Source organism: Suillus subaureus, assembly GCF_016647635.1.
Source record: "Suillus subaureus strain MN1 chromosome Unknown BJ212scaffold_112, whole genome shotgun sequence".
Taxonomy (NCBI): Eukaryota; Fungi; Basidiomycota; class Agaricomycetes; order Boletales; family Suillaceae; genus Suillus; species Suillus subaureus.
Genome location: NW_024538668.1, coordinates 20,875 through 43,727, shown reverse-complemented (window position 1 = coordinate 43,727; position 22,853 = coordinate 20,875). Strand labels below are relative to the sequence as shown.

Genomic DNA, 22,853 nt, shown 5'->3' with positions numbered 1-22,853 from the left:
TTAATAATCAGGTTGTCATATAAGTGGATGTAAAATTTCAAATGTCAAAGAGATCTTGCATGACAAGAGAAATATCAAGTATCACATTTTGTTACACCTGAGACACAGCCAGAAAAGATGTAACGCATATCCTGAGATATAGTCACCTATTTGTCTATCGTGCGGATGATGAACAGTTTCTGGATAAAATCACAAATATGCATAAGGATCAAATTCTATTGATTAAATTCAGAGTAAGTTTAGCAAAAACAGGGAGAATTTGTTCTATAATCTGCATACATTACATATCAACTTCATTTCGAAAATTTAGTTATAAATATTAATACACCTCCAAGGTTATATTTACCCATTCAAATTCATCTAAGAGGGTTCTCTACTCATCACCTTGGTGAATGGTTCCAACATTCCAATGAAACAATTTTGAAGTATGTTAATCCTTGCTCCTTGTTGACAAACTCACTGAAATTTTAAAGGTATTTCAAACATACACTCAATGCATTCGTGTCCCCCCCATCTATCAGTTGTATATCTGGCTACCTGCTGGAGATGACCCAACCCCCCTCGAGATCCTGCAAAATACCAAATACTATCCCTACTTTACTGATGCTATCAGCGCTATCGACGGTACTCACATTCCTTGCCACCCTGACAACAAAGGGTGTGATGCTGCTAGCAATTGCAAGGGCGAAATCACTTCTTAGTCTCACACTAAGTGGCACCCCAAATCAGGACCCCAGACACCACACTGGATCACCATGCTCAATGGTGTCAACATCGCCCAATGGTGACACCAACTGACCCAGCCTCACCCAGAAAACCCTTGAAAAACCTCAAAAAACAGTCTCTAGATACTAACCATATAGCTCATGGTGCCAGCAAAGACACTGGAAAAGAAAAGCCCAATGGGCAAGAAAAGTTTAGCGGCCAACACCACCATCCCAAGGAACCATTTGCATCAGGATGATATTGAAGCCCTTCCAGGTGCAGTAATGAACTTAGAATCTGCAGAGAAGTACCTAGCTAGTGTCCTCCTATGCCAAGCTGACAAACTGCTCACCCTGCTGCACCTGACAGGGATACTGTTCCAAATCACCCAAATGGTCAAGCCAATCCCACTTGCTGTCACCAACACCATCTGGGTGATGGCCTTCATCCTTAAACACCAGGCTGCATCTGAAATTGCGGATGTTGTCGCCAAAGCTGCAGCCGAACAACTCTCCAACTCCCTTTCAACCAACATTGTGAATAATGTAATTGCAGCCATTGCCCTGCAAGTAGCAACCATCCACACCACTGCAGAGACCATAAGAGATGCATTGGCACACTCATTGAACCTCAGGAACTCACTTGAATGGGAGAAGGAGGAAGAAAGGAACGACCTCAAAACAGCAGCAGAACAGATTGAAGATGTGGTAGACACTCTCTACGAATCAATCAAAGACTGCAACAACTCTTACAAGTTACTCACACCCTCTCTGGAGTTCACCCAGGACCACCTCAACAACCTCACCTCACACCTCACCCAGCACCCTGGCCCCCTGTTGCAAGCAAAACCCACCATGCCCCCTCCCACCCATCCCACATATAGTTCAGTAGCGGCCACTCACCTCCCTCCTCCATTTGACAAGGCAGTGGCCAGGGCCTCCCTCTGTGCCAAACAGATCCTGCTTGATCCAATGCTGGGCCTGTTACGAACTAGGATAGTTGCAACAGTCAGCAGCTTGATAAGAGCGACGGCTGACGTTGAATCAAGGCCTTACAAATGTAAGGCTTCTTAAGACAAGTCAAAGAGAGTGTCTTTGACTTGAATATCGGTATCTAGACAACTTAAGATTGGGGTCTTAAGCGAAGGAAGTTCTGGTAAAACCTAGTAAGATTAAAGTGAAGATCTACTAAGTACATGACCAAGTTTATATAGACATAAGTACTTTAGGGCAGGTACGTATACGTCATTGACAAGTCAGAGATAAGAGTCGAGTCAGAGATAAGAGTGAGTCACCTAGCGACGGCAGCGGCGATCGTGATGTAATACAGATTAGTCAAGAGACAAGTCTAGTGATGGCGTGATAAGAAGTGGCGCAGTCATGACATAATACAACAGAAGAAAGGGAAAAATGAATAGGGGTACGCGTAACTGTAACAGGACCACTCACTTTTTCCCCCAGAAGCCACTAACGCCTCCATAGCGAAGTGAATCTCTGACATCCTTGTTGAGATCTGCAATGATGGCACCCCCATGGGTGCCATCCAAGCAGTACAACATCTTCGCAATGGAGGACTGATGATAGACTTGGATAGTGAGCAATTGGCAAGCTGGCTCAAAGGCTCCACAGGCTGCATGCTGCTTGAAACCCACCTCGACTTGACTGCCTGTATCTGTGACATGACCTATGCCATAGTTGTCCAATTCCTTCTTGTCACCTATGAGATCAAACGTGAAGGCTTCACACATCACATCAAAGCTGAGGACTACCTTCCTCCCAACTCCATTGCCTCCATCCAGTGGATCAAGCCTCCTCAATGTTGCACAAGGGAGCAATGTACTGCCTTCACCCTGCTCCAAATCAAGGACAATGAAACTGCCAACAACATCCTAAAGGAAGGGTTATGTATTGATCTCATTGCTATGCTATCAGCAAGAACAGCAAGGAACCCATCTGCTGTGCTAAATACCAGAAATTTGGACACATGGCCTGTACCTGCTCCTCTCCCCACGATGTCTGTGGCACCTGCAGTGGGCATCACTGGACTGCACAATGCAACTCCTTCCGCACGGAATGCTGTGTGAACTGCAAGAGCCAGGGACACACCAGTTGGAGTTGTAAGTGCCTGGAATTTGTCCACTGATGCAAAGCCTTGAATGATCTTTACCCAGAGAATAAGCTTCCCTTCTTCCCTATGAATTCTACCTGGACCCCAGCAGCCTACCCAGTGACCTGCTCTCCCAGACCACCCACCTCTGTACCCATTCATCCCCTGTCTTCCCAACCAGTGGAACCATATACGCTGACCCCCACACCTACTGCTAACCAGACCCTCCCTAGCAAACAATTAACACTCACCTTCCAGCCAGCTACCCAACCGCAATACACAACCCCAGACCCCCCATTGATGCTGATGAATGCCACTCCCCCCCTCCCCCCCTCCTCTGCTTCCTCACCTCCCTCTCCCTCTACTTATTCAACCCCCAGTGCGGACCCTAACACCTCCCCCTCTAATGTCTGAACAACCTACATCTACCCCAGTTAGCCTAAAAATCTGGCAGCAGAACCTTAACACCTCTCTATCAGCCCAAGAATCCTTAATGAATGGCTGTGATATTACTAACCATGATCTTTTAGTCATTCAAGAACCTTATATCAACTTCCTTTGTGATACTTGTGCCAGTCATTGCTGGCATGTCCTATATCCCACTAACCACTTCACACACCCACAGGAATGCTTATGTGCAGTCACCTTCATCAACTCCTCACTAGACACTAACACTTGGCAGCAGATACCCTTTCCCTCATCTGACGTAGTCATTGTGCAACTGACTGGTGACTTTGGCACCTGCACAATCCTTAATATTTATAACAATTGTACTCACCAGAATACCCTGATTGCCCTGGAAGCATATCTCAACCAGAACATTGCTGTGCTTCATCTGATGGCCAATGACCACATGCTATGGCTTGGGAACTTCAACTGCCATCACCCCATGTGGGAAGACATCTGCAACCGACACCTCTTTAACTACCCTCTCTCCCATCCACTCATTGATTTGATTGCTGACTACAGTATGGTACAGTTACTTCCCAGTGGTATCCCTACCCTCCAGTCCACCAGTACCGGCAACTGGACTAGGCCGAATAATGTACTAGGCACAGAAGGCACCCTAGATGCCATGATCTCCTGCACTACCAAGCCATCCAGGTGAGGCCTGAAGACTGACCACCTACCCATCCTCCTATCACTCAAGTTGGAGGTCCCCCATAAAGATAATGCCCCATGACCTAACTGGTATGAGATTGATTGGGAGCACTTCAAGGATGTCCTAGGGACGACACTTGCCCCCACCCTGCCACTCCCACTCGCATCAGCTGATGAATTCCAGCACTTGGCCAGAACTGTCATGCAGGCCATCAAATCCACCATGGATGCATGTGTACCTCAATCCAAGCCTTGCCCTCACTCCAAGCATTGGTGGACTTGCACCCTCTCTGACCTTTGCCAACAGGTAGGGCAACTCAGTTGCAAATCCCACCAAATGCGTGACCTACATGACCACCCTTGCCACATGGAGTACAAGGCTCTCAAGAATCAATATGCTGAGGAAATAGCCAACACCAAGAAGCAACACTGGGTGGACTGGCTAGAAGATATCAAGGGCAATGACCTCTGGACCATCAACTGCTATGTCTTATCTGAGCCCAGTGATGGGGGCAAGTCACGTATCCCTACCCTTGTCGTCAAGCAACCAGACAGTGGTGAAATGGAGGCAACCACCAATGCTGAGAAAAGTGCTGTCATTGCAGAGGCCTTCTTCCCTCCTCCTCCTGCCACTGACTCTGTCCCTACTGACTTTATATATCCTGACCCCATAGCTCCTCACACACCCATCTCCTCAGACCAGATTACCTGCACTATCTCCAAGCTGAGCAGCTATAAGGCTCCAGGGCCTGACAGCATCTGGAACATTGTATTTAAGCAGTGCTCTGATCTACTGACCCCATACCTAGTCCATCTCTTCAATGCTGTCTTCACATATCATACGTATTATGCCCCCTGGAAGACTTTCACAATAGTCGTCCTTCAGAAGCCAGGAAAACTGAACTACACTATCCCAAAGGCTTACTGGCCCATCACTTTACTTAATACCACATGCAAATTACTCACTGCTGTTGTTGCTAACTAACTAACATATTTATTAGAACATTATCACTTATTGCCGAACACTCACTTCAGTGGTTGTCCTGGACGCTCCACCACTGACTCCCTCCACCTATTAGAACATGCCATCAAGAATGCCTGGCAATTGCACAAAGTCGCCTCTGTCCTCTTTCTGGACATTGAAGGCACATTCCTGAATGCAGTCACCAAGTGCCTGCTCCACAACATGCGCACATGCCAACTACCACTTGAACTAATCAGCTTTACAGAGCAAGTTCTCACGGATAACAAGACCCAATTGCACTGCGACAGGTTTACTTTGGACTGGATCAACATTGACAATGGTATAGGGTAGGGTGACCTGCTCTCAATGATTTTATATATTATTTATAGTGCTGACTTAGTAGACATTGCCAAGCCCAGACAAGGATGTGCATCCCCTGCAGAACTCACCCTTGCCTTTGTCGATGACATGGCCCTGGTGGCCATAGGTAAGGACTTCACCAAGACCCACTGCATCCTCAAGGATATGCTGGAATGCCTGGGTGGAGGTTTTGATTGGTCGAGGGACCATAACTCTCAGTTCAAGACTAACAAATCTGCATTGATTGACTTTTCTATGAACAGGAACTGCAAACACCCAGCATTGCACCTCCATGGGGTCATCATCCACCCATCTCCCACCCACCAGTTCCTGGGCATCATTCTTGACCAAGAACTGTGGTGGAAGGCTCAAGTAGACAATGCACTGGCCAAGGGCCTAGTGTATGTCCTCCAGCTCCAACGTCTGTCCACCATATCCAAAGACATCCTGCTTTGCCTCATGAGGCAACTCTACATGGCCACAGCAGTCCCCAAGATGCTGTATGTGGCGGATCATGCTAGCATTCCGAGAAGGCACTGACACTCTACAGAGAGGACCATTGGGGGTAGCCAAGAAACTTACCTCCATCCAGCACATTGCTGCCATAGCTATGACTGGTGCTATGAGGAGCACTGCTACTGACATCCTGGAAGTGCACACTAACCTTCTCCCCATGACTCTTCTGCTCCAGAACACTTGTCACCATGCCACAATCAGAATGGCCACCCACCTGGATACCCACCCTCTCCACAATGCAATCAGGAGGGCAGCTAAGTGCTATGTCTTGTCCCATCAATCCTCTCTTCACCATCTCACCCACTTTTTTTGTCTCAATCCTGATGAAATTGAAGCCCTCATCCCAGCTCATCGTGCCCCCACCTCCACCTGCCCCTATGCCATGCATATTGCTAGCTCCAGAGAAGAAGCCATCACTGAATATCAAGAACTGCAGGACAACATCCAAGTCTTCAGTGATGGCTCAGGACATGATGGTCACATTGGAGCAGCAGCAATACTGTTTCATGCAGGCCACCGCCCTCACACCCTCCACTATTATCTAGGCACTGATGAGGAGCACACTGTTTTTGAGGCAGAAATGGTTGGTCTCACCCTGGCGGCCACGCTCATAGCTACTGAACAGGATCTCACCTTTCCAATGTCTATTTTGGTCAACAACCAAGCTGCCATATTATCTGGTGAGAGCTTCTACTCCAATCTGGGCTCCTATTTAGTGACCAAGTTTCAGAGAATGATGAGAAGAGTTAAATGCAATAACCTGGACTTCTGTGTCACACTTTGATGGGTTCCTGGTCACAAGGGGGTCCATGGAAATGAGGAAGCAGACAAGGCAGCCAAAACAGCAGCGGAAGGAAGACACTGAAGCAGTCCCTGTGCACATCTCCCCTTGTATCTTTGTGATGGTTCACTACCACTTAGCATTTCAGCAATCAAGCAAGCTCATAGGGTATGTACTCACGCCAGATGGGCCAGGCAGTGGTCCACCTCCCCCTGTCATCAATGTCTCCAGCACATCGACCCTCTTACCATTGAACACTCCTTCATCAAACTCATATCCTCCTTCTCAAAACACCTCACCAGTCTCATTCTTGGACTACGCACCCATCATCTCCCCCTGAATCAGCACCTATTCCAATTCACAAAAACAGCCTTGCTGGATTGCCCCCATTGCCCACAAACCAAAGAAACCATCCATCACTACCTTTTTGAATGCCCACAGTACCAGCCAGCACACCATGCATTAGCTCAGGCAATGGGATGGAAGTCCACCTCCTTATCACATCTACTATCTGACTCTGACGCCATCCCCCATCTGGTTCACTATGTCAACCAGACCGATTGCTTGAGATCCATGCTAGGTGAAATTTTGATGCCCACCAAATACTCATACAAGGATCAATAAGCAAGATGGAACAAGAGGTAACCAAAAGCCAGAAAGGCAGAGATGCCTAAATGGTGATAGGCACAGAGGGTGGGAATAGGTCTGGAGTTAATATCCAGAGGTCTGGAGATCTGGGGATCTGGAAGATGAGGTGGATACAGGACCGGGATATGAGGAGGTGGATGTAGTCTGGAATCTGAGACAAGGTGAAGTCCAGATGTCTTGCTGGATGGAGTATGCATAGGGTGGTATGGATCAGGCTAGCAGTGAGGATTCGGAGGTCTGGAGCTCAGGGGTAAATCTGGAGTGGAGTTGATCCTGCTGAGGTGTGGGGTACACAGCGGAAGGGGATCTGGGAATGAGTTGGATATGAAATGGGGTCTGGACATAGGCTCAGAAGGCGTGGGAATATTATGGATTGTGGGTCCAGATTGTGGGATATGACAGACTGAGTCTATTTTGAGCATCTGGCAAAGGTGCCAACTTGTTGTGGTGTCTCACAAGATGCTATGCTCTGTTTCAACAGGCTGACAAAGTTCCAAGGGGCTTGGGAAACTATATAGTTTTATATTAATAATCAGCGATGTCTGTCCTGTCAGGTGACTTGTATCAATATAATCAATCAGTCACTGATTAGTTGCTCATATCACCCTTAGCTGCCACAGATATCACACCTGCAATCACCTTCTTCAATAACATCAATCAATCTCTTGTTCATTTTGCATTTTATTGGATAATGTCATCTCCACAAAGACATGCATATGTATGGTCAACATCTCAATTATCTGCCCAGGCTTGATGTAAGTTCTGTCAGGAATATTTTTCTCCTCATGGCATCAAGTCACATGAGGGGAGTTGTTCATGGAAGCAGGAGAAGAGATGGTGTGACAAGGAGTTTGCTGATGTAGTTGAGGCCCACAAGAAAGGTACAGTCATTCCAATAAATTAATTTAGTTCATTGTTTATTGATTTCAAATGTCGCACATCAAATTTTATATTGATATATCATGAACAGAACATCTAAAGGATCAATGACACCTCCAAAAGGGACTTGAAGTAGCTGCAACTACTATGGGACCTTCATAGCTGGTGGATGATCAGCATGTTGATTATGACATAGCACATGTCAAAGGTGCTGATGACAACACATTTGGTGATGTGGAGGATGACAGTGTTGGTGATGTTATGAGCATTGGGGGGGATTCACATCTATGTATGTATTTCACTCTTGCACATTTGTTTCTAAGCATGTTGACAAGTAGCTCTATGGCAGCAGCTGCAGTCCCTATTGCTCCTAATATGTTCAAAACCAAATATCACCCAAACAGTGGACACACCCCAGCCATTGAGACCTTCTCCACCTTTTGATACTCTGTTGAGGCAGAGGCTAGTTCCATGCCCATCATCAATGATACACTGTGGCAACCTTTCATGTGCTGTAAAGATTTTGAGTTCACAGAACTTGCACACCAAGCAGCACTCAATAAGGACCAGACCAACAAGATGCTGCAGTTGATATGACAGATTGTTGAGGGACAAGCAAAGTTTACATTCAGATCTCACACTGAAGTGTTAAAAGCCTGGGATCAAGCAGCCACTCAGATGACACCTGTGAGATATTTTAAACCTCATTCTCTCTGTTACTGAGTATTCAGGCATAATTTGTACAGTTCAAGAAGCATATCATCTCTGTCCCTTACAAGAAAGAGGAAATTGAATTTGATGTACATACATGGCCACTGTGTCATATACCATTCCAGTGTCATATCCCATATGCCAGACATAGATCCCATCATATTCCCACGCTTTCCAGACCTATTTCCGGACCCCATATCCAACTCATTCCTGGATCCCCTATCCTGTCCACCCCATGCACATTCTGTCCAGCAAGACATCTGGACTTCACCTCCTCTCAGATTCCGGACTACATCCACCACCTCACATATCTCGGTCCTGTTTCTGTCCTGCCTTCTGGATCCCCAGATCTCCGGACCTCCGGATATTAACTGTTACTATCTCCGGACCTATTCCCGCCCTCTATCTGAGATCCTGTGCCTATTCCCATTTAGGCATCACTGCCTTTCTGGTTCTCAGTTATCTCTCTTTCTGTCTTGCTGATTGATCCTTGTACTAGTTTCATCTCCGAGTTCATTTACTTATGTTCCATCTTACTTACCAATGTGTTTCTGCATGCTCGTACATAGCCTTACTCCTTTGCTTACTGATCCTCTCAGATAGCCTCTAGTATATAACCCCTGTACAACTACAGTAGAGTCCTCAGTCAGAATATCATCTTAGTTCCTGTTCATCATCTTAGATCCTGTTCCACTTGCCAATCATCTTCTGTACTTCAGTCTGTCTGAGTCTTGTCCTTTTCCATAAGGCCTAGGGAAGGATTCCCTAGGCTGGAATTCTGGACCTTCGGATTTGTCCCCTATGTCTCTGTCCCAAGTCTAGGGATTGCTTCCCTAGGCTGGAGTCTTGCCTTTCTGGCACTTACCCTCTTTCTGGACTTAGGTCCACTTCCCGTCCCTCCGACTCTACCTTAGGGTAGTCTACCTCTGCTTGCTTCTGCATCAGACTTTGTCTGATGTAGCCCCTATTCCTTCCAGACCTCCAGACCCCCTGTCTTCTGTACCTCTGGACATCCTGTCCCTTATACCTCCGGGCATCCTGTCCTTCAGACATTCTGCCCTCCATACCTTCAGATGTTCCATCCTCCATACCTCCAGACCTCCTGTCCTCCTGTCCTCCGGACCTCCTATCCTTCCATCCTGTTTCCCTGTAGAAGTATTACCTTGCAGCAGGAACTCTCCTGAGCATTTCCCGCATCCCTCCGGAACTCTCCCACGCTCTTCCGGACGTTTCCCACGCTCCTCCGGAAGTCCTCCGGACTTCGTCAGACCATCATTGGACTTCCTCTGAAATGAAGGGCACATACTCAGGTAAGGGGCACAGCATACAAGCTGAGGCCAAGCCCCTCTGAGTCAGTCTCTCTCTCCTTTGAGTATGGTTCTTAACATCCAGACTCTCAACTCTAAATCTGCTTCTCCAGATATCCAGATCTAAGATCCAGATCTCCAATGATCTGATCTATCTTTATCTTCCTTCTGGAATCCAAACCCTATATCAGCACCCAACCCCATTCAGACTTCCCCTGTCTCCGGACTCTGGTTAACTATGTTTCCCTTCTGATTATTAATCTGTTACATACATTTCATTTCCAGTGTTCATTATTTGTGATCTGTCCTACTTACTAATAGACTTTGCATATGCTTTGTACATAGCCTTTGTGTTTGCTGACTGATTCCTATATGATACCTACAGTATATAAACCTCCTGTAACTCTCAGAAATACTTCAGTTTGAATATCATCTTAGTTCCTACTCATTTCTGTTCCTCCAGACTTGAGCCAAGTCTCTTGTCATCTTCTGAGTCTTAGGATTGCATCCTAGACTACATCTCTGGCTCTACCTCAGGGTAGTCTATCCTCTGTTAGTTTCTAATCTGGACTTTGTCTGGATTAGTCTTATCCACTTGTCCAAGTAACATCCGGATGTCTGTTGTCTGCCCTAGTCAAATCCTGGAAACTCTGGATGACTGTTCTAGCCCCTGGAAATTAAGGGCACATACTTGGGAAAGGGGCACAGTGTACAAGCTGAGGCCAAGCCCTTGTGATCTGACCCCCTTGAGCACATGACCTTAACACACTGTAGGATTAGGCTATGAACTTGTTGCAAGATCCATTGTTGGCACCGCACTTTGTTTGGGATTGTCATATCCTGTATGCTGGACCTAGATCCCATAATATTCCCACACCTTCTGAGCCTACATCTGGACCCCAGATCCAACTCATTCCCAGATCCCCTTCTGCTGTGTGCTCCACATCTCAGTAGGATTAGCTCTGCTACAGATTTACCCCTGAGCTCTGGATCTTCACTACTAGCCTGATCTGTACACCCCTATCCTGTCCACCCTATGCACATTCTGTCCAGCAAGGCATCTGGACTTTACCTCCTCTTGGATTCTGGACTACATCCACCACCTCACATATCTCTGTCCTGTTTCCACCTCACCTTCTGGATTCAAATGATTGCAAGTGGGAGATTCTATTTTTTGGGAGGGAGAATGGGCTCACCTTATATGCATTTTGTGTGGGAATATTATGTAAGTAAAAAAGTGGAGCAATGACATCAGAAGTGGAGCAGAACATTCTAGAACAAATGACATCATAACTTTCAACAGAATACTTGCAGGAGTATCTGTGCAGCTATATGACATCATTAAGACATCATTAAGACATCATACCCTGTAGGTACAATTTTGTGAAGTATCTGATGGGTCAGAGCATCCTGATAGAAAAATAAATCAAGAAAATACTAGAGAAAATAACTCAGAAATAATAATACAATAACAAGGCACAAAACATGGGCTTTTTAGATAGGTTTTTGTTAGGCTTTGAACTTTTCTCTATGGTTTTCTCTAGCCAAAGTGAATAAGCCAAAGGCAAGGCAATACCTGAACCTTCTTATTGCTTCACAATATTAACTAGGTCATCATGTGATTCCCATCTCACAAATGACTTTTCTTCAAAATATAATAAATTCATGAATCACAGAGAGGAAACTGAACTATATGACCAAGGTTTGAAACCAAGGTATGGGTTGACTAGTCTGATGACTAAGCTAACAGATTTCATCTTTTTAGGGGGATACCTAGTAGTCATGTCCATGCATGATTCCCAAATCATGCAGGACACTGGTGACAAGATTGCAATGTTCCTTTTTTGTTAAACTTAGGTGGCGCCACCATCCCTTGCTGTCCCTCCAGTCTGTGTCTGATAAATCAATATTTTCATTACATGAATTGTAACTTTGCATTCTTGAATTTCTGTTGTCATCACAGGGCTGGTATCACATGTGTTAGACTGAAATTATGACTTTTTGAGTGACCCAGATGACTACTGATGTCAGAAGATGAGATTTTGACTTCATGACATGAGGATATGAATACAGATTGGCAACTGTAAATGTGGGATAAATGGTGGCAGGTGCAAATGAACAAGGACCCGTGAGCACTGGCTGATATAAACAAGGAACCATGAGTACTGGCAAATATGAATGAGTGAATGCACATGAATGAGTGAAAATGAGTCCAAAGAAAACACACAGATATGTACAGGTGTGAAGCAAGTTAGTATCCAGAGTAAGTCTAATGAAGACTAGTACTACAACAAATGCAACATTCCATTTGGGGTAGATTGTAATGAGGAAAGGAAAGCAACAAATCAAGGCTCCATTGCCTAAGTAGTGAATTAGACTCAGTCAGAGCTCTGCCAGAACTATTTGATAGCTATTTAATTCTTTAATTACCACCCACACTAGCTAATTGTAAATTTCTCCACTGTAATACAACTGCAGTATGAGCAATCATTGGTAGTTGGTAGTAGCTGTATTAACTGTCTTCTATTTGTAATTTAGAGCTTGGTAAATGTGGAATCAATTGTGGGGATTTCAACCACTCACTGGCAGACCAGAGTCTCAGCTGCTTTGAATATCTCCATTGCTGTTAGGAAATAAAGGCTTGTAAGGTCTTAATGAAACTTGTCAAAAACACTATTAATAACAAAAATGAGAATTCAGGATCTACATTAAGACTAAAGAGGCAAAAGTAGATTCTTGAGATGGTGGTCTGCTAAAAACTGTGCTCAAGGGAGAGAGAGACTGCTCAGAGGAGCTTGGCCTCAGCTCATATGCTGTGTCCCTTTCAGAAGTATATGCCCTTAATTTCCAGAGGCTGAACAGTTGTCCAGAATTTCCAGGTTTTGACTAGGGCAGATAACAGATATCTGGGCATGAAAGAGATAAATCCAGTAGACATCTAGATGTTGATTAGACAAGTAGATAAGGCTAATTCAGATGAAGTCTGGACTAGAAACTGACAGAGGATGGACTACCTTTAAGGTAGAGTCGGAAATGTAGTCTAGGATGCAATCCTAAGACTCGGATGATGACAAGAGAACTAACTCAAGTCTGGAGGACACAGGAATGAGCAGGAACTAAGATGATATTCAAACTGAAGTATTTCCAAGAGTTACAGGAGGTTTATATACTGTGGTATCATATAGGATTCAGTCAGCAGAACATAAGGCTATGTATGAAGCATATGCAAAGTCTATTAGTAAGTAGGACGGATCACAAATAATAAATACCAGAAATGAAATGTATATAATGGATCAATAATCAAAAGGGAAACATAGTTAACCAGAGTCTGGAGACAGGGGAAGTCTAAATGGGGTTGGGCACTGATATAGGGTTTGGATTCTGGAAGGAAGATAAAGATAGATCAGATCATTGGAGATCTGGATCTTGGATCCAGATATCTAGAGAAGCGGATTTAGAGTTGAGAGTCTGGAATGGCATATGACAGGCTGGCTACTCTGGTGGAGTGCAGGAGGACTTCTGGAGAAGTGCAGAAAACAGCTGGAGGAGCACAGGAGAGTTCCAGAGGAGTACAGGAAATACTCAGAGGAGTTCTCACTGCACAGGAAGTGAAAAGACCCCAAGGCAATACCTCTAGAGAAAACAGGATGGAAGGATAGGAGGTCCAGAGGTCCAGAAGTATGGAGGACAGGAACCAGACCTCCTTTCTATGAGAATACTGATCATATGGACTGGATGGATGACTATTCTGAGTTCATGCTTGAGCTCCAAACCAATTTTGGACCTCATGACCCCTCTGGAGATGCAGAAATGCAGCTCAAACAACTCAATATGTGTGACAGACAGCGCATCAATAAGTACATTGTGGAATTCCAGTGGCTTGCTTCACAAGTCTGTAGATGGGGCAATGGAGCTCTACACCAACAATTCTATAATGGACTTCTGTCTTGCATCAGGAATGAAATCAGTTGCATGGGGAAACCCACTATGCTCTTGGAATATAAGACCCTCACACAAACCATTGATACCTGTTATTGGGAATGCAGGGGAGAGATCTCCTGTGAAACCAAATCCTCCTCTGACTGGACAAACTCCTACTCATCCAGATCTGAAAATAACAAATCCAGAAAACTTACATTCTCCGTCTTGTCTGCTCAAAAGGTCCTGGACCTTACCTCCAAGCTGGGTAAGGATGGGAAACTAACCTCTGAAGAGCACCAGAGGTGTTTGGATAAGAAGCTCTGCTTATGCTGTGGCAGACCTGGACATATTGCCCAAGACTGCAACAAGTCAACTTTGTGTGCTGCCAAAGGCTGTGCTGCTATAGTCACTCCAGAAACCAAGCTGGAAGCCTCATCTGAGGCACAAAAAATAGTCCACAACTCTCTTGACTCCATATAGGATAGGAGTTGCATTAACTCAACCCATACAATGGAGTTATGTCTTAATGCTGCCTCTGTTTCCAATCTGACTTCACTCTGTCCATATATCATGATTCTGACTTATTCTAGTATTTCCAAATTTCCATCTCTTGTAGATTGTGGTTCCTCTCATTGTTTCATAGATGCAGACTTTGTCCGAAAAAATAAAATCCCTACATACAAAATCTCTCTGCTTCCACTCCATTTATTTGATGGTACTTGTAATAACAATATTTCTGAAGCCATAGACCTCCCTGTCCAATTTTCCTCCAGTGTAGTTACCTCTGATATGTTTTATATTACCCCTTTGGATTCATCTTGTTTTATTATTCTTGGATATAGCTGGCTCACCCGACACAATCCATTAATTGACTGGGCTTTGGGCAGCATCGATTTCTGGACAACTCCTCATAGCTACACCAGGGCCCTCCACTGATAAATCTGGTCCACATATTTCCCTTGTTAATGCAGTTGCCTCTTGCTGGGCCTGCAAGATGGAAGGATCCAAACAGTTCAGCATTTATCTCCACCCCTCCAGACTAGATCTCTGGTCCACTACACTCTTGTCCAAAGCCCCTAACCTGTCCAGAATACCAGGAGTTTGCAGATGTCTTTGATAAGGACAAAGCTAGTCAACTTCCTCCCCATTGTCCTTATGACCTAAAGATTGATTTGGAAGAAGGAGTGAATCCATCCATTGGAACCATTTATTCCCTCTCTCCAGTCAAGCTTGAAACTCTCCACAAGTTCCTTGATGAGAACATTGCAACTAGACTTCTCTGATCATCATTCTCTCCACACAGAGCCCCTGTTTCATTTGTAAAGAAGAAGGACAGCTCCCTATGATTTTGTGTGGATTTTCAAGGCCTCAACCAGATCACCAAGAAAGACTGTTATCCCTTACCCAGACCTTTTGTTCTGATTTTATTTGGTATGATGATGAGTTTGTTGTGTGGGATGGAAAATGGGTAGACCTCTCAATTCATCAAGCTGGACAACCTCACTTCCTCGATCAATGCTTACAAGTGAGTTGCAAAGATTCAAAGACAGTAATCTTCAAGACCAAACAGTTTGCATTAACAGTAGTTGCACCTCAAACACGCTGGCTAGAATATGAAGACTGGGTGGAACAAGTTGCAGAGGTAAAGTGTCATGTTTTGTTCTGCATGTCAACTTGTTGCTCAATTGGACATATCATTTTAGGCTGCTACTAGCTGTACAGCCTATACCACCAGCCATAATACTGCCAGCCATACTACCACTAGCCAGTGTACCACACAGAGTGATACAATTGAGGACAATGAATTTTTGCAATCTGAGGCTCAGCAGGTGAAATCCTATCTCATTTCAGAGTCCTGAGCAAAACTAACCATGTATTCCTACTAGGCTACAAGTCTTAGTACAGCCTCTGAAAACAACAAGTCTGCAGCTTGGACAAGATCTAGTACAAAAGGAACTCACGCTCATATATAGTTAACTGGCATATCCAAGCACATTCATGTATGAACTGAGAGCAGTTGTAATGCTTTACCTCCATCTCTGCCATGCAAAAAGACAGCTCCAGCAGTTGTATTCCACTCACCTGACCATGAAGACCTGAAAGCAGCCCTCAAATCAGGTGGTACAGCAAATCTCAATGTAAAGAAAGGTAGGAGTGCTATGCTTATATCCTTCTCACAAACCAATAGTCTTTATACTAGTATTCAAAAAACAGAATGAAACAGTCCATTTCTACCCCATTCCTAATTGCCCTTTAATGGAGATCTTATGAATTGAGGATTATCGCTCATTTGAGCTTGAAACTACAGAGTCTTGGGTTGGCCAGTTGATGGTCAGCATATCTCATGACAGCACTATTGGGATGGGTGGGTTCAAGACAGCCCATCCAGGATGGCTCACCCTCACTCCTTCTCTGATATCTGGGCTTGGTTCAGTTCCATACCATGAAATTGTGGTCAAACAACCCTTTCACAGAGTTGTTTCATAGGCTGGTGGATCAACTGAAGCCTTCAAGATTGGCAAGTTTCCCATCATAACTGAATTGCCAAAGCTTTTTCGAGAAGCCAACGTGCTATACTGGGCAAGCTCACTTTGACAATTCACATATGACTTCATCAACTGTTGCCTTGCTACCTCTTGGACTCAAAAAGCATCAAGCCAGGGTTGAAGTCCTACCCCATTCAACCAGCTTATCTCCTTGAAGAACTCATTGATGGTGGCAAAGATGCATTTGTCAAATTTATTCATAACATAGATGCTGATCCATTACTCAATGAACTTGACTATGGCTATGATTTAGCAGTATTCTTCACATTCACTCAGCATGTTCAATATGCAAAGACCAGTGGCATGGCATTTATATCTGATCACCAAGGTACAGTGGCTCAAAAAACTGTCCGCATGTTTTGACATTTTTCACTATCTATGATATTGTGTGAGAACGAACAAATGCCTCAAGGACATGGTTATACCACATTGTAGTATGGCTTCAGGGCTTTCATTTGAGCCCTACACCGTGGGAATCGGTGGAGATATGGTGGAGACATAAGGCTTACAAAATCATGACTCATGTGGACAGTTTTTTGAGCACATATTAAAACTACATAAATCATCATTCATGACACCATAACAATCATGCCACCATTAAATAAATTATAAAGTGGTGTCATTATGTCATTTTAAAACCATATCTAACTATACAAACCAAAAATTTCCATATGTCATGGTTATATTCACCATGAAAGCCACCCCCCCTGCTCAAAGGGATAATGTCCTCTCTCTGTCTTATGCTGGCCTCTCTGCTTGTCAAATTTCCTCTAGAACTGGAGTATGCAAGTCCACTATGGCCAAGTTCATCAAAGAAAGTCACACAGACAAGGAAAACTTCTGTGAAGGGTGTCCATCCAAGCTCACCTCTACTGATAGGAGGGCTATTATTCAGCATATCACTACAGGAAAGGCTGATAATGCTGTCCAGGTCACCTATTACATCAATTCCACCATCACATTCCCTGTCTCTTCACACACTGTGAGAAACATTCTCAAGACAGCTCATCTCAGGTCAGTAACAAGGAAGAAAAGGCTCTCCTCTCTATCACACATAAACAGAGATGACTAACCTTTGCCTTAGCCCATCAGAATTGGATTACATGGACTGGAAGCATGTTATATGATCATATAAGACCACAATAAATAGGATTGGGTCAGATGGCAAGGTATATATGTGAAAAAAGAAGGGTGCTAGTCCTCTCTGCATATGTGTGATAGAGAGGAGAGCCTTTTCTTCCTTGTTACTGACCTGAGATGAGCTGTCTTGAGAATGTTTCTCACAGTGTGTGAAGAGACAGGGAATGTGATGGTGGAATTGATGTAATAGGTGACCTGGACAGCATTATCAGCCTTTCCTGTAGTGATATGCTGAATAATAGCCCTCCTATCAGTAGAGGTGAGCTTGGATGGACACCCTTCACAGAAGTTTTCCTTGTCTGTGTGACTTTCTTTGATGAACTTGGCCACAGTGGACTTGCATACTCCAGTTCTAGAGGAAATTTGACAAGCAGAGAGGCCAGAATAGGAAAGAGAGAGGATATTATCCCTTTGAGCAGGGGGGGTGGCTTTCATGGTGAATATAACCATGACATATGGAAATTTTTGGTTTGTATAGTTAGATATGGTTTTAAAATGACATAATGACACCACTTTATAATTTATTTAATGGTGGCATGATTGTTATGGTGTCATGAATGATGATTTATATAGTTTTAATATGTGCTCAAAAAACTGTCCACATGAGTCATGATTTTGTAAGCCTTGTATCTCCACCATATCTCCTCTGATTCTCATGATGTGGTGCTCAATCCAAAGCCCTGAAGCCATACTACAATGTGGTATAACCATGTCCTTGAGGCATTTGTTCGTTCTCACACAATATCATAGATAGTGAAAAATGTCAAAACATGCGGACAGTTTTTTGAGCCACTGTACACACTTTCTATCTGATGACATTCCTGTGCTCATGAAACTCATTGACCATCAGGAAGCACCTCACTACTAACTGATCCTCAAATATTGACAGACCCATATATATAGTCTTGATCTCCAGCTCGAGTGGTTGTTGTCATCTATCATATCAATCAGCTCAGTCAGTGAGGGAAAGGATATTGTCAGTGAAGGAAACATAGAAGTTGTGATCACCATGTTCAAGGCACAGCATGTCTGCAATGGCTATTGTGAATGGGCTGGGTTGGAGAAGTTTGCATCAGCTGACTCTGTAGATAAAAGTCATGATACTTAGTACTATGTTCATGTTTGCTCATCATCTGTTCTTGCAAAATATATTTCTTGCAGCCGAAGCTTCTGCACACATTATAACTGTAGGTTAATAAAATTTAAGATGTCAAACAGTCATAACTCACAAAGGGTGTTCGGAGGCCAATAGAAGCTACTTACCTTATTAGGAAGGTTCTGAGAAGTAGAAGCATTGGAAGTAGAGCACAGTGGTCTGGCTTTCCATATCTCTGAGCATGGCATCCTATCTCATATCACTTCTGACTGAGGTATGGAATTTGTGTCCCACTTCTTCCAGTCCCTAAGGAAAGCACTAGATATGGTTCTCCACTTCCCATCTGGATACCATCCAGATAGAGATGGACAGATGGAAAGAGCCAACCAGACCCTGGAACAGTACTTCCAGATTTATTACAACTATTGGCAGGATAATTGGTTGGAATTGCTACCCTTGGTGGAATTCGCATACAACAATGCTCCAAGTGCTGGAGTATCACCCTTCTTTGCCATAAGGGATATCATCTGAACATTTCCATTCATCTAGAATCCTAGACTAGACTTGGGACAAAGACATTAGGGACAAATCTGAAGGTCCGGATTTCTGGCCTAGGGAATCCATCCCTAGGTACAGTGGCTCAAACAAGTGTCTCAATGTTTGTGACTTTTCATGTAGTTTCTTTATTATGAGCCAGGGTGTGAGAGTATGACTAAGCCATAGGGAGGTGTGGGAAAGCTCTGCCTCTAAGCTTTAGGTTTGATCTCTATAGCGTGGGAAGATTATGTCATCAAGTGAAGATATGGTTAATTTAATTTGGTGACTCATTGAGACACTTTTTTGACTTTCAGTTTGACCAACACAATTTCTATAATTCTAGTACTTGGTGTTTCCTCCTGTTGCTCTAATTACTTCTACCACTCTTCTATGCATATTATCTATCAATTTCAGGCATTACTCATCAACAGTCTTGCCCCACTCTACTATAACTCTCTCCCACAGCTGAAATAACCCCTATCTAGAATCTTGATAGACTGCAAGTAATATCTTGAGTAATTACCAGGTCTGTTCAACAGGGTTGAGGTTTGAGGACCAGACTTGCCATGATAGAACACTGATACCATAGGTTTCAAACCATTTTATGGTCAACTTGAAGTATGCTTGGGGTTATTGTCTTGTTAGAAGGTAATGTTTTCTTCATTAATTCTGGATTCTTGCATGCTTCTGAGCAGATACTTTCCAAAATTGATATGTGCTACTCTGTATTCATCCTCCCCCCCACCTCACAGAGAATTCCTACTCCATTCCACCTCATACAACACTACACCATCAAGTTTCCTACTCCATACTTCAGTGTTTTCTTAACTTTGCTGTCTTCTAGTAGTTCTTCTGCCTTGCATCACATATATTGCTAGCCATCTAACCCCATCCTATTGATTTTTGTCTCATCTAACCAGGTAGCCCTATTCCAGTTCCCACGCTTTCCGGACCTATTTCCGGACCCCATATCTGACTCATTCCTGGATCCCCTATCCTGTCCACCCTATGCACATTCTGTCCAGCAAGACATCCAGACTTTACCTCCTCTCGGATTCTGGACTACCATTTAGGCATCTCCGCCTTTCCAGTTCTTAGTGATCTCTGTTTCTGTCTTGCTGATTGATCCTTGTACTAGTTTCATCTCCAAGTTCATTTACTTATGTTCTGTCTTACTTACCAATGTGTTTCCACATGCTTGTACATAGCCTTACTCTGTTGCTTACTGATCCTCTCAGATATCCTCTAGTATATAACCCCTGTACAATTCCTGTAGAATCCTCAGTCTGAATATCACCTTAGATCTGCCTAATCATCTTCTGGACTTCAGTCCATCTGAGTCTTATCCTTTTCCATAAGGCCTGTAGAAGTACTACCTTGCAGTGGGAACTCTCCTGAGCACTTCCTGCATTCCTCTGGAACTCTCCTGTGCTCCTCCAGACATTTCCCATGCTCCTCTGGAAGTCCTCTAGCACTCTCCACCAGAGTAGCCAACCTCCAGAAGTCCTCTGGACTTCATTGGACCATCATCGGACTTCCTCTGAAATGAAGGGCACATACTTGGGTAAGGGGCACAGTGTATGAGCTGAGGCCAAGCCCCTCTGAGTTAGTCTCTCTCTCCTTTGAGCATGGTTCTTAACAGTGGAAACAAAATTGAGATATGTGAGGAGGTGGATGTAGTCCTTGGAATCCAAGAGGAGGTAAAGTCCAGATGTCTTGCTGGACAGAATGTGCATAAGGTGGACAGGATAGGGGTGTACATATCATGCTAGTAGTAAACATCCAGATGTCTGGAGCTCAGGAGTAAATCCATCCATAGTGGAGTTAATCCTGCTGAGGTGTGGAGCACACAGTGGCAGGGAATCTGGGAATGGGTTGGATATGGGGTCCAGACATAGGCTCAGAAGCTGTGGGAATATTATGGGATCTAGGTCTGGCATATGGGATATGTGTTAAGGTCGTGTGCTCAAGGGGGTTGGATCACAAGGGCTTGGCCTCAGCTCGTATGCTGTGCCCCTTTCCTGAGTATGTGCCCTTAATTTCCAGGGGCTAGAACAGTCGTTCGGAGTTTCCGGGTTTTGACTAGGGTGGATAATGGACGTCCGGATCTGAAACATGAGATAAATCCGATGGACGTCCGGATGTTACCTGGGCAAGTGGATAAGACTAATCCAGACGAAGTCTGGACTAGAAACTAACAGAGGATGGACTACCCTTAAGGTAGAGTCGGAAATATAGTCTAGGATGCAATCCTAAGACTCGGAATATGACAAGAGACTTATCTTGAGTCCAGAGGACACAGGAATGAGCAGGAACTAAGATGATATTCGAACTGGAGTATTTCTGAGAGTTACAGGAGGTTTATATACTGTAGGTATCATATAGGAATCAGTCAGCAAACATAAAAGCTATGTACGAAGCATATGCAGAGTCTATTAGTAAGAAGGACAGATCACAAATAATGAACACTGGAAATGAAATGTATGTAACAGATCAATAATCAAAAGGGAAACATGGTTTCTTTGAGGGTCTATTGGACTGGTGCAACAATCATATTAGTGCTGGGCTCATATGACTGCATTTTCCATATTACCTCAGATAGGTAGAATTTCCTATACATGGTCCTCACTCGTTGCAGTTATAATGCTTGTCTGACACTAGTCCACACTTTCCTGTGCCATGTGTGCACACTCCTGCAGTGCTATTCATGTTCCTGCACCTCATCCTGCACTTTACCACACTTAGAGTGCTATCAGATTCACCCAACATTGTGTTCAAGTGCACTTTCACATGTCTGCTCTATCTAACACTTTTTCTCACACTTAGCACACTCATAGTGCATTGGTTTTTGCGCTCTAGGACCTGCTTTTGGACTGTTGGAATCCATCCATTGTCCATCCTACCTCATTGGTACATATTTTGCCATGCCTTGTGTTTTGCAACATGTGTTGCAGCCTTATTACATGTCTGCACACAGTGGCCCAAAAAAGTGTCTGAATGTTTATGCATTTTCAAGTAATTGGACAATAGCAAGCCAGCACCCAAGTACAATATGAAGGCATAGGGACATGTCTAAAGGCTTGATGTTTGTACATGACTCCGAAAGTGTTCACCTCTCTGACAACATGCTCACTTCTTGCAACAATTCTAATCAGTCCTGCCCAGATGAAGAGGGTGACATGACAATGTTAACTATCCTATGGGCATATGAGAGACATGCCTGTGGTATCCACTTGTCCCATCTCACCCCATGTTCTGCAGACCTGTCATGAATTAACAGGTTAAACAAGGCACCTAGTAAGAGTACTTCCTTAACCAACCTCCTTCATACTTCTGATGTCTTGCTTAGTTTGGACAGACTCAGATGTGTAGTTGTACATATTCTCTCATGTGTTTTTGCCATGTACATTGTGCTCTACAACTGTATTGTCAGACTGATGTTATCTCCTTGATCATTATTACCCTTGTTGAATAACACAATTGCACTTGGGGAAACAGTTTGTATGATTACCTCCTGACTCATGACTACTGACTA

At 44.1% G+C, this 22,853-nt stretch overlaps 2 protein-coding genes across 2 annotated transcripts; both read left to right on the top strand.

Annotated features, from left to right (window-relative positions):
• Nucleotides 1-866: 866 nt before the first annotated feature.
• Nucleotides 867-1,778, top strand: BJ212DRAFT_1487954 (uncharacterized protein; the record flags this gene model as incomplete). Its single annotated transcript, XM_041341332.1, has 1 exon — nt 867-1,778. The coding sequence occupies one exon, from the start codon at nt 867-869 to the stop codon at nt 1,776-1,778; it is 912 nt and encodes a 303-aa protein (XP_041185899.1).
• Nucleotides 1,779-2,245: 467 nt separating this feature from the next.
• BJ212DRAFT_1231080 (uncharacterized protein) lies at nt 2,246-2,587 on the top strand (the record flags this gene model as incomplete). Its single annotated transcript, XM_041329498.1, has 1 exon — nt 2,246-2,587. A coding segment is annotated over one exon (342 nt), but the record flags the coding sequence as incomplete, so codon positions are not given.
• Nucleotides 2,588-22,853: the final 20,266 nt, after the last annotated feature.